The 15584-nt window shown below is 38.3% G+C and overlaps 2 protein-coding genes across 6 annotated transcripts in view; one reads left to right on the top strand and one right to left on the bottom strand.

Annotated features, from left to right (window-relative positions):
* tmem131l (transmembrane 131 like) overlaps positions 1-4939 on the top strand; it is a 72998-nt gene extending 68059 nt beyond the window's left edge. For 3 of the 4 annotated variants that reach the window (XM_089132302.1, XM_089132301.1, XM_039693906.2), the window contains exons 26-34: positions 77-207; positions 1157-1293; positions 1672-1848; positions 2507-2585; positions 2666-2775; positions 2877-3006; positions 3105-3181; positions 3277-3419; positions 4449-4939. In XM_089132302.1, coding sequence (XP_088988428.1) covers positions 77-207; positions 1157-1293; positions 1672-1848; positions 2507-2585; positions 2666-2775; positions 2877-3006; positions 3105-3181; positions 3277-3419; positions 4449-4754 — 1290 coding nt within the window. In that variant the 3' untranslated portion in view covers positions 4755-4939. Of the gene's footprint in view, positions 1-76; positions 208-1156; positions 1294-1671; positions 1849-2506; positions 2586-2665; positions 2776-2876; positions 3007-3104; positions 3182-3276; positions 3420-4447 lie in introns of all 4 variants that reach the window. The other variant, XM_089132300.1, reaches the window with a different exon arrangement.
* Positions 4940-5953: 1014 nt separating this feature from the next.
* trim2a (tripartite motif containing 2a) overlaps positions 5954-15584 on the bottom strand; it is a 38900-nt gene continuing 29269 nt past the window's right edge. For both annotated transcript variants that reach the window (XM_039693953.2, XM_039693944.2), the window contains exons 6-12: positions 13219-13945; positions 12286-12389; positions 11971-12138; positions 11602-11770; positions 8210-8280; positions 7968-8108; positions 5954-7796 (exon numbers count right to left, since the gene is read on the bottom strand). In XM_039693953.2, coding sequence (XP_039549887.2) covers positions 7644-7796; positions 7968-8108; positions 8210-8280; positions 11602-11770; positions 11971-12138; positions 12286-12389; positions 13219-13945 — 1533 coding nt within the window. In that variant the 3' untranslated portion in view covers positions 5954-7643. The remainder of the gene's footprint in view (positions 7797-7967; positions 8109-8209; positions 8281-11601; positions 11771-11970; positions 12139-12285; positions 12390-13218; positions 13946-15584) is intronic.

Here is a 15584-nt window from a genome sequence, read left to right as displayed (position 1 = left end):
TTATACAGCAGAAGAGCATTTGTTTTTCCTTTTTCACCTTTTTCAGAAAGATGAATTGTTTGTGCCCCTCCTTCAGAAGCTAGAAAGAGGTGGCGCTCAGAAGAAGAGACCGGAGAAAGATGCAGAACTTGGAGTGTCCGCCACCAACACCAAAGCGAAGAAAAACACAGGCAGGAGTCGCAGGAAGCCAGCTGAGCTCATTCCTGGGTACGTGTCTGTGATGAAACGATGAAAACGTTCTAGTGCGCAGTTTGTTAGTTATGTTGTTACAAGTAGTTGTGTGAATTGACAGAGGATTGATTTAAATCATGATTCACTGGATTTTGATTCAGCCCAAAGCTATTATTACCCTTACACTAAAGAGCATTGCCACACTATGTTTCCTTTATTATAAATACACTACATGAACACATCATGATTTATTTGATTTTTAGCATTTTAAATCAATTATTGACCGCAATATGCAATTCAAAAGCCATATTTTAATAACCTGGCCCTAGCCAGATGAATGTCGTTCCACTTAGCTCCGCCTAGCTTCACTCGCATCCATCTGGAACCTCTTCCATTGAGAGTGATTTCTCCAACCAACTTTATGGCTTAGCCAATCAGGACGCAGGGCGGGAGTTTCATAGATATGACGACCGTGAGACTGTTTTGATTCAGACAACAATGGCGGCTCGCATCGAGGAAGCAAGCGTTAACATTGATGCTGCTATTTCATCCGTGTTGTCCAATCTACCTAATATTGTTCCATTAAAAGAACGTCAGAGAACGGCTCTGAAGGCTTTTGTTGGCGGAAACGATGTTTTCGCCCTTCTCCCGACCGGATTTGGCAAGCGTCGCTTTTTCCTGCGTCGCTCTCATCAGCGTCACGGGTTGGCTTCGGTGTGAGTGGTTGAAATAGCACGTCGATAAAGATGACAGACAAGTGGCTTATCCAATCATATGCAAGGATTTTTGATAAGGCCCAGCCTTCTGAAACGCCATTTCAATGGATCGGTTCCAGATGGATGAGTGGAGCTAGGCGGAGCGAAATTCATCTGGCTAGGGCCAGGTCAATAATTAAAGATTGATGGATAGAATTTTCTTGTCGTTCTGCCGCTATATTGTTCATCCCTAGCATTTTTTCTTTTCTTTCACTCTGGCAACCCAACAGACTTCCTGAAAACAGTGTTATCATGGTGACGGAGAGTGAGAGAGAACCTCCACGTAATGCTGCTAGAACCCGCAACGTGAAACCTGAACTACCTAAAATAGGAACCAACCCAGACAGCCCTCTCAAACACAATGGTGGTGAGGAAGTGATCTACAGCAATTCCCCTGTCTCACTGCTGCATGTGTGAATGACATCATACCAGTGTTCGTGAACATCCTAATGTTACTACAGTTGTTCGAGACAACATCATATGGTTTTAAATGATTGAATTGAAAGAAGTCTCTTATGCTCAACAAGGCTGCATTTATTTGATAAAAATACAGTGAAAACAGTAATATTGTGAAATATCATTACAATTTAAAAGAACTGTTTTCTATTCTAAGATACTTTACAATCTAATTTATTAAGACGAATTTTCTGCAGCCATTACATTACACTATCACATGTATACGTGTGTGTTAAGTGTAATGCTGCACATCAGTTCTGTTAATCGCTTTCTTTTTACACAAACTCAGGCACGTGTTTAGTCCGACCGAGGCGTAAGTGTCCAGAGCGACGTCTGCATTGGGAGTCAGGTTCTGATTCGAGCAGTTCATCAGGCAGTGTAAGAGCCAGCCGAGGATCCTGGGGCAGCTGGAGCAGTGCCAGCAGCATAGAGGGAGAGAGAGACCCCAACAGACATCCCTGCAGGAGTAAGAGATCACACATGCACACACTACACACATTTGTACTTCACGTGCGTTCATGCCACGTTTAAATTACCGAGATTTCAAGATTACAGCTTGTAGTTACAGCATGTAAACTGGGAATTTTCTGAGAGCTCCTACTTGTACCACCTGACCACTGCATATTCATTTAGCCATTGATAGTGTAATAGAAACTCGCAATTCACTCTCTGAGGACCTTAAAGGGATACTCCACTTTTTTTGGAAATAGGCTCATTTTACAACTCCCCCAGAGTTAAACAGTTGAGTGTAACCCTTTTCGATTCCATTCAGCCGATTTTCTGATATTTAGAAGAATATCAGTAACCAGACAGTTTCTGGTCCCATTGACTTCCATAGTATATTCTTTTCCTACTATGGAAGTCAATGAGACCAGAAACTGTCTGGTTACTGATATTCTTCTAAATATCAGAAAATTGGCTGAATGGATTCAAAAACGGTAAAACCCAACTGTTTAACTCTGAGGGAGTTTTAAAATGAGCCTATTTCCAAAAAAAGTGGAGTATCCCTTTAACAGAGAGCATTTTGCCATCTCGAGCATTATAACATGGCGTGAGTGAAGAGAAGAGGAATTATTATGAATAACATTTTAATCAAAATTGCTGTTTGGTCCTTGTTTTTATAGGAGACAACATCCAGTACCACCCATATCCAAAAGATCGTGAATGTTACCTGAACATGAACTATACATACAAAACCCAAAGGTAAAATGAGTGACCAAAAAAAAAAAAAGTGATTAAGAATAATCTAGATGTGATATGACTATTTACACATTTGTCCTCAGCATGAACAATCTGTATGTCAGGGAACCATGCCAAAGCCCAGAAGTCTCTCCTGACCCTGTACTTCCTCAGAGCTTCGCTGATGTTGCTGCAGGTGTGGATAAAAACATCGGTGAGGGACATTTACACGTTATATCTACCAAAAGGATCGTAGCGGTTAAGATGTGCGATCTTGCGTTTTATTTATGCGATTATGCATTTTGCTTTCCACAGATGCAATTGGCTCTAATGTGATTGAAGAGACATGGTCAGCCGCCTCCATTCCCCTGACCAATGGATTCAGGTACAACATGACCGAATCTCTTCCGTTTGTTCCTCAGAGTCCCCCATCTGGATATGAAGGGTATGTCTCAGGCTTTTAGTTCTTTTGTATTTTATTTTTGACTTCATTTGAGTCCATCCGCTGACAAATTCAAATGCTTATGTGTCAATATTATGCAGCTTCCCGTGGAACAACATGAACAGCCAATGTACCAGTCAGTATCCCTATAGTGATCAGGCCAACTACATGCCAACAGGTGAGGGGTTTTCTTTCACTTTGAGAAATGTTTCACTGTTGTTGTACATAGTTACTGAAGGATGAGTGACCATTTTCTTTGTTTTGTCCGTGAAGGTAACGGCAATTACCAAAATGCATTCTCGTGCCCTGAAAGCCAAACCATGACCCAGAGCCATCAGCCAGTCTGGGGAGAGAATGGAGCCCATGACATGAACTCCACATGGGACTCTGCTGGCAGTTGTGTGGGGAGCAACAAGGTGAGTTTGTTCTTATCAAGCACATTGAAAAAAATGGATTCGGCAGTAGTATTGTCACAATACTGAAATTCTAATTTCGGTACAATACTTTGAAAAATATTGATATTTGAGGTAGGAAACCCCAGGTGAATAGGGGATTTTTTTACTGATAGATTACATTTCTCAAATGTTATGTTTAAATATGTAAATTAGGCCATAATTATTTAAATATGTACTAATTTGCGTACTTTTCGGTTTGGACATTCTTATTCTGAGCACCTTAGAAACACCCTTTTTGCACACGTTTCTTGTTAAAGTGTGTGGTGTGTCCTCATTGAGAAGTAGATTCTTTTTTAAACATTCGAGACCCTTCGCTGTCACCCCCCTTAAACACTTCAAACAATTAAAGTATGAAAAAGTTATGGAAGTTTAAATTTATAGTAAATCAAATATACCGTACTTTATATGTTTTATTTTATATAAAATATATATTTTACAAAATATTTTTGACTCTAAAATTACTATAAAATCAAAGCCATACGTCTAACCAAGTTATGTTCCAAGTTTGAAGTTATCACAAATATCACAAAAAAATGAAGTTCCTATGAGATTTTGTTTAGCCGTAGTACCAAAAATAGCCACCGGGTGCCATTGAATTCCATTTAATTTAGTTGTATACATTCTGCCTTAACAAGTTAATAAATTTCTGTCCAAATATCACTTCTGTCACAAAATTTGGTACCTTGAGACACAGACCTTTCTGACAATATGCGTCAAGATTAGAAAAGGTTTTGATCATAAACTATGAAATATAATGATGCCCAAAAGGGGAGGAGCCTGATAAAATAAGTACCGTTTCTATGGTAATGGAACGTTCAATTATAAAACTGTTTTCTCAGGATGAATTCTGAGTTTATAAGCTTTCAAATTATACCTAATTTATGATAACTACTACAATATGTGATATGATAAAAAAAATAAAATTAAAAAAAAAAACATATTTTAGAGTGCTCAAAAACTGACAATTTTTCCCTTATCTATCTTTCCCAGCCATACTTTTCAGGAACCAGAAGTCTGTCACCCATGTCCAGTCTATTTGGCTCTATCTGGACACCTCAAAGCGAGCCTTACCAGAACCACTTCCACCCAGAGCGCTCCGCTCCCGTCTCGCCCCACTCGCCCATCTCACCCGTCGCACCCTTCAGCCGCGAACCAGGCGGCGCCTGCCCGGCAAAACAGTACTCCAGCTTCAATCCTTTTGGACCACACATGAATTTGGACATATGGAACTCCTCTTCAAACCGGAGCTCCAACTCTCAGCTCTCCAACGATTCAGGCTACTGTGGGGAAATGTGAGGAAACTCTGCTTTTGAATAATGAGGAATAAAAGAATGTGCTTTTATCTCTAATGGGGGAAAATGTGAATATTCTTCTTTCTTTTATGTTTGTTGTTGTGGTAAGGTTCAGCATTTTGTTGTATATTTTTCTAGATGTTTTGCAAGTTTGGCCATTGAAAATAAAAAAAAAAGTTTTGTATTTGACTCTGTGTTGTGAATTACTTTTAGGTTTAATTTTGTCAGTTGTTCAAATGCTCTAACATGCTACTCTGATCAAGACAGTGAAAGTAAGAAATGCTATCAGAGTTTATATAGATTTTAAATTTTGCAGATATTGAACAAAACAAAATATTTTCTATTTCCTATTTTTACCTAAAGCATTTCGATTTTAGAAATGAGTTTTATTTAGAATAGATGATGGTGACTTTAGCAGTTTTATTCATTATAATGAACCTGAGATCCACTCCCTTCAAAAAAGGATACTGCAAAACATGACATCAGGGAAATTTCAAGAAAAAAAAAAATATTTGTGAGAATATAACAAGCTTTCCCTAAAATGTATAAAATATATTTTCTAAAGAAAGCTGCAAGAAGTTTTTTTGAAATTTACCCTTAACTGTAGGAGGACTTGAGGGGTGTTCTTGTCTGGAAAGTAAGTAACTGCAAGTGAAGTCTTGATCAACTCCATAAGAACAGAATGAAGTTGTTATGGTCCACTTTAGACATTCTAGTAATTATAAGTAACTTTGCAACTATATGTCTGCTAACTCTCATTGGAGTATTAGTAGACCGTCTGCTTATTATCTGCTAACACTGTATTTTGATTCTCCCCCAAAAGACATTCTATTAATTACAATTAACTTTGCAACTACATATCAACTTATTCTAACCCTAACAGTCTACTAATACTCAACTAGCACTCTAATGAGAATTAGTTGACGTACTGTAGTTTAAAAGTTACAAAGTGGAAAAAACAAATCAAAAAACAATGTAACCTTACCTTACTGTCTGCTGTTTCCAACTGAGACACTTAATTTTTCTGTGTTGCGCTTTTATGACTAAGTACTTAGATTTTAAGTACTTCGAATATACTCGGAACAGTTAAAATAATGCAATGTGCTGTACAAATATAACGATATAACACTGGTCACGTGAACGTGGCGCTAAAACAAATTTGAAAGCATATTGGTGTTTTATGCCACAAAAATTAATACAGCGAAGGAGCAAGGATTCAAGCTTTATTGCTACAAAAATCAGGTTTGTGGGTATAAAGGGGAAAGAAATACATTTTGGAATGTATGCAATATTGTGTATATTTTTGTGCAAACAAGCAGCACTAATTCCATGTTAATGACAACGGGACTGAACAGGAGAACAGACATACGGTGAGACGAGGAACATTTACTTTCTGCATTTGGCATTACCTACACTTGAAAAGAACACATGGGCACTTTTTCAGTTTAAGCATTACGACGAGTATGAACAACACAAAATAACCACTCTCACAGCAACACATGATCACTAACTAATGCATGTCTTCTGATAAACGTTAAACGGGCTCTTTAATATTAGCACTATACGTGTTTTTTTGTGGTGCTAATTCATAAAGTGCATAGGGTGAATTACTCATTTGATACATCACTGATTTTTTCTGGTCAATTCTCTGAACTGAGAAATTAAATAGCATCTTTTTACTCCAGTGCAGTGATATTAAAAATGTATTTATCTAAACAGCATATCAAGTGATTTGTTTCTTGCATATTATGGGTTAAAGTGATTACAGAGATGTACAGTAATTGCATTATACAAACATTGTACTAACCACAGTACATCACAGTCATAATCAGAGAAGCACATATTGTGGCACAAGTTATAAATATTTCTGACATCACCTTTAAACATAACTCTGGCCATATATTGGTGACACTGGCCCACCATAGTGAGATTATTTTGTCTGTTGGATGTGTAGATATATAAAATTGAATAGCAGTTTGGAAATGCATTACTTACATTCATGCCAGTACTTTGAAAAGTTCCCTTTTTTAATCAGCTGAGTGCTGAAATAAGAACATTCAGATTCACACAGAAACAAAAAGGCTTCCCCTAATGTGTTGTAGTTGAGTGAAAAGTGATGAACAGCATAACCTAAATCTATATTGTTTCATTCTTAAAAATTACATTTCTGCCATCATTTACTCATCCTCGCACTGTTACAAATTATCCTGACTTTCTTCCATGGAGCAAAAAAGTTTTTTTTTTTTTAAGTATTGTGAACTGTCTCTTTCGTATAATAAAAGTGGGAAAACAATTGAAAAAGTAGTCCATACAACTCCATGCGTCATGACAGGTTTGCATACAAATTAATGGCATTTAAAAAAGTTAAAATTGAACATGTATTGTTTATCATCCTCTTCACTGAAACTGAAATCAATTACGAAAATGATGCGTCAATGCCAACATTATTTACGCAATTTATTTGATTTGAGAGTTACGGCGATGATTTTTTTTTTTTTTTCAACGAATAACAAATTTCGTTCTGTTCCTCACAGTCTCTTTGTATGGCTTGGAATATATGGTTGCAATTAACTTTTATTAATACAGAATCGCCTATATATTCTTTAAAAATGTGCCTTTTATATTCCATGGGAAAAAATAAATTAATATGGATTTTTAAACAACATGAGGTGAAAAAAAAAGACAGAATTCATATTTTTTGGGTGAATTTTTCCTTCGAATTGCAAAATCAATGTTTTTAGGTTTGCAAACCTCCATGATCAGGATACACACTCGCATTTCCTTCAGTTTGGTCTTCTCTCCAAGGTGAGGGTGTCACAAGGCTACAACGACAACTTCAATGCAATATGAGGGTCCCATTTGGCACGAGGGCGGCAGCTTTAAGGAATAAGTGCTATTGTAGATAACGGTATACTTTAAAACAGTGGTTCCCAGAGTCTGCCACCACAACGTGGCCATCAGAGGTCAGAGCCAGTCCTTGCGGGCCATACAGAGGGTCTGCGGAGGTGTTGATGTAGGACAAGAAGGATCCACTGCTGTCAAACACCTGGAGTCCCACAGATGGATCATATAAAGATGTTAAATCTAAAAAAAACTCCCTGACATGACTAAAATATATGTTTACTGCTAGTCATCACACCATTCAACATATTTAATTACAAAAAGTGTTAGGTTAATCACATTTGTTGGTGAAAAAGTTGATCTAAGCCTGTATTACCTGTATCCGGCTGTTGCCCCAGTCGGCCACTATAATATTGCCATTGGCATCTACCGCCACACCTGTCGGTGCATTAAACTGCCCATTTCCTTCGCCATTAGAACCAAACTTCAGTAGAAACTCCCCCTCTGGACTGAACACCTGCAATTTGATGACACAATCTGCATTAACACATCAATATTTACATTTACAAGATAGCACATTTTAGGAATATGACTATTATGACTACAGGAAATGTTTACCTTTACAGAATGATTATGAAAATCAGTGACAATGATTTCATTATTTGGATTGACTGCTGCAAAGTGGGGACCTATGAAAATGAAAGAAGAAGAGTTGAACATTCAACTTATGGTAACCTAAAGCCCTCATTCCACTAGTTTACTCAATAATAGTCACAGTTGGTTTTTGATGAAATCCCTCCTGGTCTTTTTTTTGTCCCATAAAAGTGCTTGGTTACACAATCAACATCACAGCAAACAAATTTAGGTTCTGGGAACGTTAGTTTTTGGTTCCCAGAACGTTCCTAGAACTTTCCCTTAAGGTTAAAGGTGGCATATGTAATAATTGAGGTAACAATATACGAAAAATGAGCTACACGCATCAAAAGAATGAGAAGAAATAAGTGCAAAGATGTCATTAAAAAACTGACAAGTTATAGTGCTGCCGAGATATTAACCTGAATTAGCATGCTAAATTACTAGCCCCGGCCCGGCAGGTATCGTAATACCAGTTCCGGCCATGGGAGGCGGTATGCGGACGGGCAACGTTAGCACCAGCCAAACTGCAATAGACGAGTGAGTCGCGCTCGCGCCGGCCGGCTTGTGTGTACTTGAACCTGATGTCAGTCGTGTGGAAATACAGCCAATTACTACATTTCAGTTCAGGGAAGAGTTCAAAAAATGATTGGTCGACATTATGCATGAGGAATACATTTTGGTAAGTTGTAGCATACTGTATCTTTCACCAGTGTTCGTGTTCTTTTTCAAGCTAGTAGAGACGATCGGTTCACGTGCGCTAGGGATCTGTAGTGTAACATGTACAAGCGCCAAAACGGTATTTATTCTTTGAATTGCGTAATATAATTGACAGAATCTGAGAGCTTAACTAACCTGCTTGCTAAGTGTCAATTGCGTGTGTCTCACGGTGAATTCACGGCGCTAGCTTGATCAACATCAGCGAATGCTGTCTGTCAAATTAATTCACTAACAATAAAAGTGTAATATGAACAAAACGAATACCATAAACTTCAAATAATTGCCCAAGCTTTTATTTTCCCATACCGTCGAAATGCACCAGCTTGTTTTTGAGATCTATGAGGCGGTCTTCATCATTTAGTGTTGAGATTCATAGTGTTTAGTTTAGTTCACTCTAGTGTTTAGTTCATTGAGTCTCTGATCTCTAAAAATCTCCAAATGTTCCACGTGAAACTGCGGTCTTCCAACCTTTTACTATCATGTCAAATGATTTGAATAACATGCGCGATGGTAGGAGCACAAGTCATTTTTTGGAGGTATACTGCCCCCATCTGTTATGGAATATGGAGTAGGATTTGATTTATGATGTTAGATGGCACCTTTAAGGGAACGTTCCCGGAACATTCTCCTTGCGTTATAAAAATGGAACCTAAAAATAACCTACATGGAACGTTCCTATAACGTTCTTGTTTGGTTCCCAAAAAAATAACCTCATGGGACCATGCGGGAACGTTAGGGGAACGTTCTGTGTTTATGTGGCTTTTCCTTTTGGTTGAAAAATTAGCTAGTGAAAACTGTTTTAGATACTGTATGAGCTGAAGGCTGAAACAATTTGAGCAAGCACAAGGTTGTTAAGATTAACGCTTTGTGTGTTTTCTGAATTTACCAAATTCTTTCAAAAAAGTTGTAGGTATGACTGTGTTGGGGTTAGTTCACCCAAAAATGAAAATCCTGTCATTAATTACTCACCCTCATGTCGTTCCAAACGCGTAAGACTTTCATTTATCTTTAGAACACAAATGAAGATCTTTTTGATAAAGTCTGAGAGCTTTCTGCCCCTCCATTGACAGCTACTGTACGTAACTACCTTGACGCCTCGAAAAGTTCATAAAGAGATCAGAAAACTAATCCAAATGGTTTCATCCAACATTTCCTGAAGAGACACGCTTGCTTTATGATGAACAGATTGAATTTAGGCTTTTATTCACAAATAAACATTCATCAACTCACACATCAGTTGTGCTAAACGGAAGCTCAAGCATGTTTGCTTGACGTGTGAGAACCAATGAGGTTCATTCCCATGTGTTATGAGAGCAAGAGGTTTGTTCTCACGCATCAAGCAGGTTCGGTTGAGCTTTTGTTTATGTTCGCTGATCAATGTTTAAATGTGAATAAAAGCCTAAATTAAATGTGTTCGGCTCAATTCATTTTGATTTGTTTTATGATCTCTTAATGAACTTTCTGAAGCATCAAAGTGGTAGTTGCATAGCTGTCAACGGAGGGACAGAAAGCTCTCAGATTTCATCAACAAGATCTTCATTTGTGTTCCGAAGATGAACGACATGAGGGTGAGTAATTAATGACCGAATTTTCATTTTTGGGTGAACTATCTCTTTAAAGTGCCGTTTTGTCAGAAAGAATAGAAATCATGGAAGATGCCAGGTTTATTCTTGCCTATTTCTTAGGGAAATCTTATTAAAGCTAAAATGTATAGCGGATTTTGAATTAAATGTAGCATCCAATTTGTTGGCAACCACATAAACATTAGGTTCAGGTTCAGGTTCAGGTTTATTGATATAGCCCATTTCATACACAGGTAGCCCAATGTGCTTTACACAATCATAGCAGTTAAGAAACAATTTACATACATCAATCACACACACAAATTCAAAAAATAAATAATCATAAATAATCATTACAAAAAATAAAAACATGTAGCTTAACAAGGAAATAAAAAGAGTCAGTAGAAAGCATCGTAAAAAAGTTTCGTTTTTAATCTAGATTTAAAAATAGAGATAGTGGGGGAGGTCTTAATGTCTACAGGAAGACGGTTCCAAAGACGGACCGCATAGCAGCTGAAGGCTGCCTCTCCCTGCTTAGTACGAGCGCTGCATTGTACTAGCTCGAGTTTACCAGCAGATCTAAGTGATCTTGAGGGGGTATATTTTTTAAGCATATCTGCCATATATAGAGGTCCTTGACCATTTAGTGTTTTAAAAACAAGAAAAAGAACTTTAAAATCAATTCTATAAGTCACTGGTAACCAGTGTAGAGATTTTAAAATTGGTGTGATATGATCCTTTCTTGTGCATTACATGCACTATTGTATGCATTCACCGTTTAGAATCTGGGATATCTTTCAAATAGTTTTTCGCTGTGTGAAATACATACAATGTGCATCAAATGGCTATTTATATACATAATTGTAACAGCAAAAGAAAGTTATATACTGTATGTTATGGGAAAAACAAATTAAGCTTAACAGTCACTCTCTTCTCTACTCGGCCATGTTTAAATTTATGTCCTGCCCAATTCGGAAACTTGGGTATCAAAAATAGGTTTGTGAAGCCATTCATGCTCAATTTCTTACAAGGAAACTTCTATTTAAAATAATTCGGATAGCATGTGAAGTGCCAGTATGTAACCAAGGTAAGTACCTGCAAATTGCTTGTCACTGTTGCCTCGGTTTCCAAACTTGGAAACAAGTTTTCCGTTGGGCTGAAAAATGAAGACGCAACAAGATTTATTGTCAACCACAATGATGTGGCCATTTCTATCAACCGATACACCCTTAGGACCCATGAGCTTCCCTGAGCCAATTTTAGTCTGAAAAAAAGACACAGAGGACACAAGAGTGAAAATCAACCAGAAAGAATTTTCCTTTAAGCGTATTTATAAAAAGAAAACATGCCAATAGCAAAGATTTCTTATACTAACAAGTATTTGGTGATAAGCTATTTGCCATAAATTCTTAAAAGTTTAAATTTTCTTTAATAAAACTAATAATAAAAAGCAGATGCAGATACCTTAAACTTGCCATCACAGGAGAAAATGCTGACCCATTTGTTATCATAATCAGCAATGATGATGTCACCATTGGGGTGCACAGCGACACCAGTTGGACGTTGAAGTTGTCCTGGTGATCGGCCCCTCACTCCAAAGCGACTCTTAAATTGTCCATCATTTGAAAATATCTACAAATGAAACAATTTACATGCATCTTAAATTAAGCACTTGTTTTCGTATTGGTTTCATTTAAATGAAAAGGGCATCAACGTCCACAGAACGAGAGTAGATTTACAATGTGATTAGACAGACAGGTGATGTGTAGAACTGTATACCTGAACACACTGATTGTTACTGTCTGCTATCAGGACCTTGCCAACAGAAGAAGCAGCGACTCCCTGAAGATTGGTGAACTCACCCTTATTTCTGCCTTTAGTTCCTATGGGACAGAAATAAAATAAGGATGGATGGACATTTTCCATTCAGGATAATATAAACGCTGGGTTATTGTTTTTTGTGGACATTCATTCAAAACTGAAGGTTCGTTTTTTATTGTTCATCATCTGCCAATATAGGATATTTAATTGTTTATTAACAGTATAGTTTTATAATATCTACCAATATTGGACACACACTAATCATTAGGTCCACAAAACACCCGGAAATTTAAAAGCTGTTGCACTTTAACAAATAGATACTTTTCTCAGCAAAAGTAATTGATACTGATAGTTTTTACAAATAAAAAAGCATTTGTTTCTCTTTATAGTCTCTTCATCACCCCTTTTACAGTGACCTGACTGTAGTAGTGTTCATTTCTTAAAGGGTAACTAAACCCCTGGTCAGAGCCTGACTCCACCCACTGGCAATATTTGAAAAATGCTGAAAAAGTGGGCAGATCCCAGGTCAGATAGAGGGGACGAAATAGATGCTAAAAACACTCTATCCTGATCGTTTTCAATACTCGCAATTCCAACTCCTGACTCCTGACTACAGTGGTTTTGACGAAACAAGCTGGTTTTATACTGGGCGTAGCCCGTACCAAAAGCGTGGTGAGCTGAAACCTGCAGTAGCCACCGTTCAACCTGAAGAGGGCAGCACTAAGACATTTTTACACTATATATTGTAGAAATAAAACACTTTATACACAAATGTCAAAAAAGTTACTCGAATCAATGACTGGTATTAATAAAGATCCGTTCTTACAGATAATTAACAAAAAACGTTGGTTTAGTTACTCTTTTTAAGCCATCTGTTAGTGCTTATCATACCGATTCGGAACATGAGGTCATCTTCGATTGGGTTTTCTTTCCGTTTGCCGGTGCTGTACATGCTGGCAGGGCGCTTGATGGCACGCTGTTTCACATGGCTGCTTCCTGGAGATTTGAGGCGTTTCTTGCCTCCGTCTGCAGTCAGGGAGATCTCTGTCATTTTGTTGGCACGTATGCTGAATGGGCTGCCTTTAATATGCTGATCATAGAGCTTCAGCGAGAGCGTGAAGCGGCCCTCACACGGGGCCGTGTACACAAACTCGTAAGTGCCATTTTTATGATCCGTCACTTCACCTTCCCCCACTGCGGTGCCATCAGAGGCAGAAAGATCAGCTATGAGCAGAGCATTTCCTGTCCGGCACAGTCCGCCGTCTCTGTCTTTTGTTGTTATAGTCACCGAGGTTGGCTGTCCCACGATGCAGTGCCTCAGGCCTTCACCGGTGGCAACAGTTTCTGCGGCTATAGCATTGGTGGTTACTATAGCACCAAGGTTGTGGATGGATTTGCGTAGACCGTCTGTCTCCACCAAGAAGTCCAGCTGCTTGTTCTCCTCTGGCCAAAGAGGGAGCTCCTGATTGGCCAGCTCGTCAAGGCGCTCGCTCATCTGCTTCTTGACCAATAGGACCTCGGCTTCCGAGCCGTGATTAAGAGCCTGCTCGGTGAAACTGCAGCTGCTGCATATGCCCTCCTGCCCCTGCAGCAACAACTCCAGCTGAGCTTGCAACACCTGCAATGACATTCAAAATAGAGTCCAATCATTACAGCTCTCAGAGTGGATCAATTTCAACCAGCATTTATTGGCAAGGGAATTAAATATACATAGACTTGAGATCTGCTATGCTGCTGCTCCTGAGCAAATACAGTAATTTGTTCAGCTTAGTCAGAAATAACCAACCAAGAAAAGGCTAGAAAAGCATATCTCTACAGGTGGTTCTGGGGAGGAGGAGGGATAACAGAAGAATTCATATCACGCAGCGTGCCGATCGCAGGCTAGGGTACAATATGGTTAAGTGATTTGGAAGTACTTCTGATTGGCTAGTGCCACGGCATTGAAAGAACCAATCAGTGTTCGGGCATACAATAACACTAATTTAATGGTCCAACGCTACAAATAAGTGTTCCTGAATCCAATTGAGCCTGAAAAGTTTGTTCACAATGGCATAAATATTTAGATCTGCACCCACACAGACATAGCAGCACAAACAGATCATGATACACATAAACTGCATATACAGTAGGGTCCAAAAGTCTGTGTTTTTAGATTTATAAAGATTTAGAAAATGTAAAGACTAAGAGGAAATATTTAATATTTTGGATCATTTCTAGATCACGAATCAAATGATGATCATCTCAACTCATTTGAACAGAAGACCGGATGTTTTTACTTCCATTAAAGCACAAGATGCTCTTTGGAACATTTGCTAAAACCACTAAAACCATTTGAAACTGCTAAAAACCAAAGCATTTTCACTTGTGGAGCCCAGTGTCTGTGTAAACAAACAAATGCTAGCAGTTAATCAGTGCTAAAAGCATGTCCTGGACAACATGTAAATAACCTCTAAATGAACATCAATTCCTGACATGTACAAGTGCTAATCATTTCCTGAATCTGGTACATATAAAGCCATTCTACCATAGAAAAAAGGTCTGATGAATCAGTCAGCATAGCATGACAAGGACCAAATGTCCTCAACAGTGACAGAACCATGCTTTGATAAAGCCACCCTGTTAGTGAGAGTGTCCTGTCATTTCAAATACAACATCATGAAGGGATATCAAATGAGGAAAAACTGTACACAGTTTGATCCTAAAACTAAACTAAACTCCACACAAAAAAAACTGATTTCAGAATCCTACCTCACCTCAACTTGTTTATCACAGTCCTCTTCCATTACAATGCCCCAAACTATGCCTGCTAGCGACTAGCTGTGCTGCCTTTGTTTACTTTGTTTAAAGGCGGACTCTGTAGTTGGTCTGGTTCTTCCAGATGAATCATTCCCATGTGACACACTGCCATCTGCCAGGACTGATGTCATACCCACACAGAAGCATGTGTGACAGAGTTGTTCATTTGTAGAATCGTTCACCACAGCAAAACAGTGCGACTGATATGGAGGAGACAAGATTTTGCATGCATGCAAATAAACATTGCAGAGAATAAACTCAACTTTATATAAAGTCTACTCTACTTTGGAGCTTATTTGGGACGAGAACGGCGCCCTTTGAATAAGAAAGAGGCAGGCATGTAAAATAGTCAATCACAATTTACTAGTTTTTATTTGACATTTATTTCTTTCTTTGAAGTGGAAATCTACTCCAGTTCATTTCTTCTGTTTAGTCAGTTGAGGTCAGACACGAGTATAACA

The sequence above is a fragment of the Pimephales promelas genome, chromosome 6 (assembly GCF_988280905.1).
Source record: "Pimephales promelas chromosome 6, fPimPro1.hap1.1, whole genome shotgun sequence".
NCBI lineage: Eukaryota > Metazoa > Chordata > Actinopteri > Cypriniformes > Leuciscidae > Pimephales > Pimephales promelas.
The sequence above is the reverse complement of the archived record's forward strand: the minus strand, read 5'-3'. Positions and strand labels throughout refer to the sequence as shown.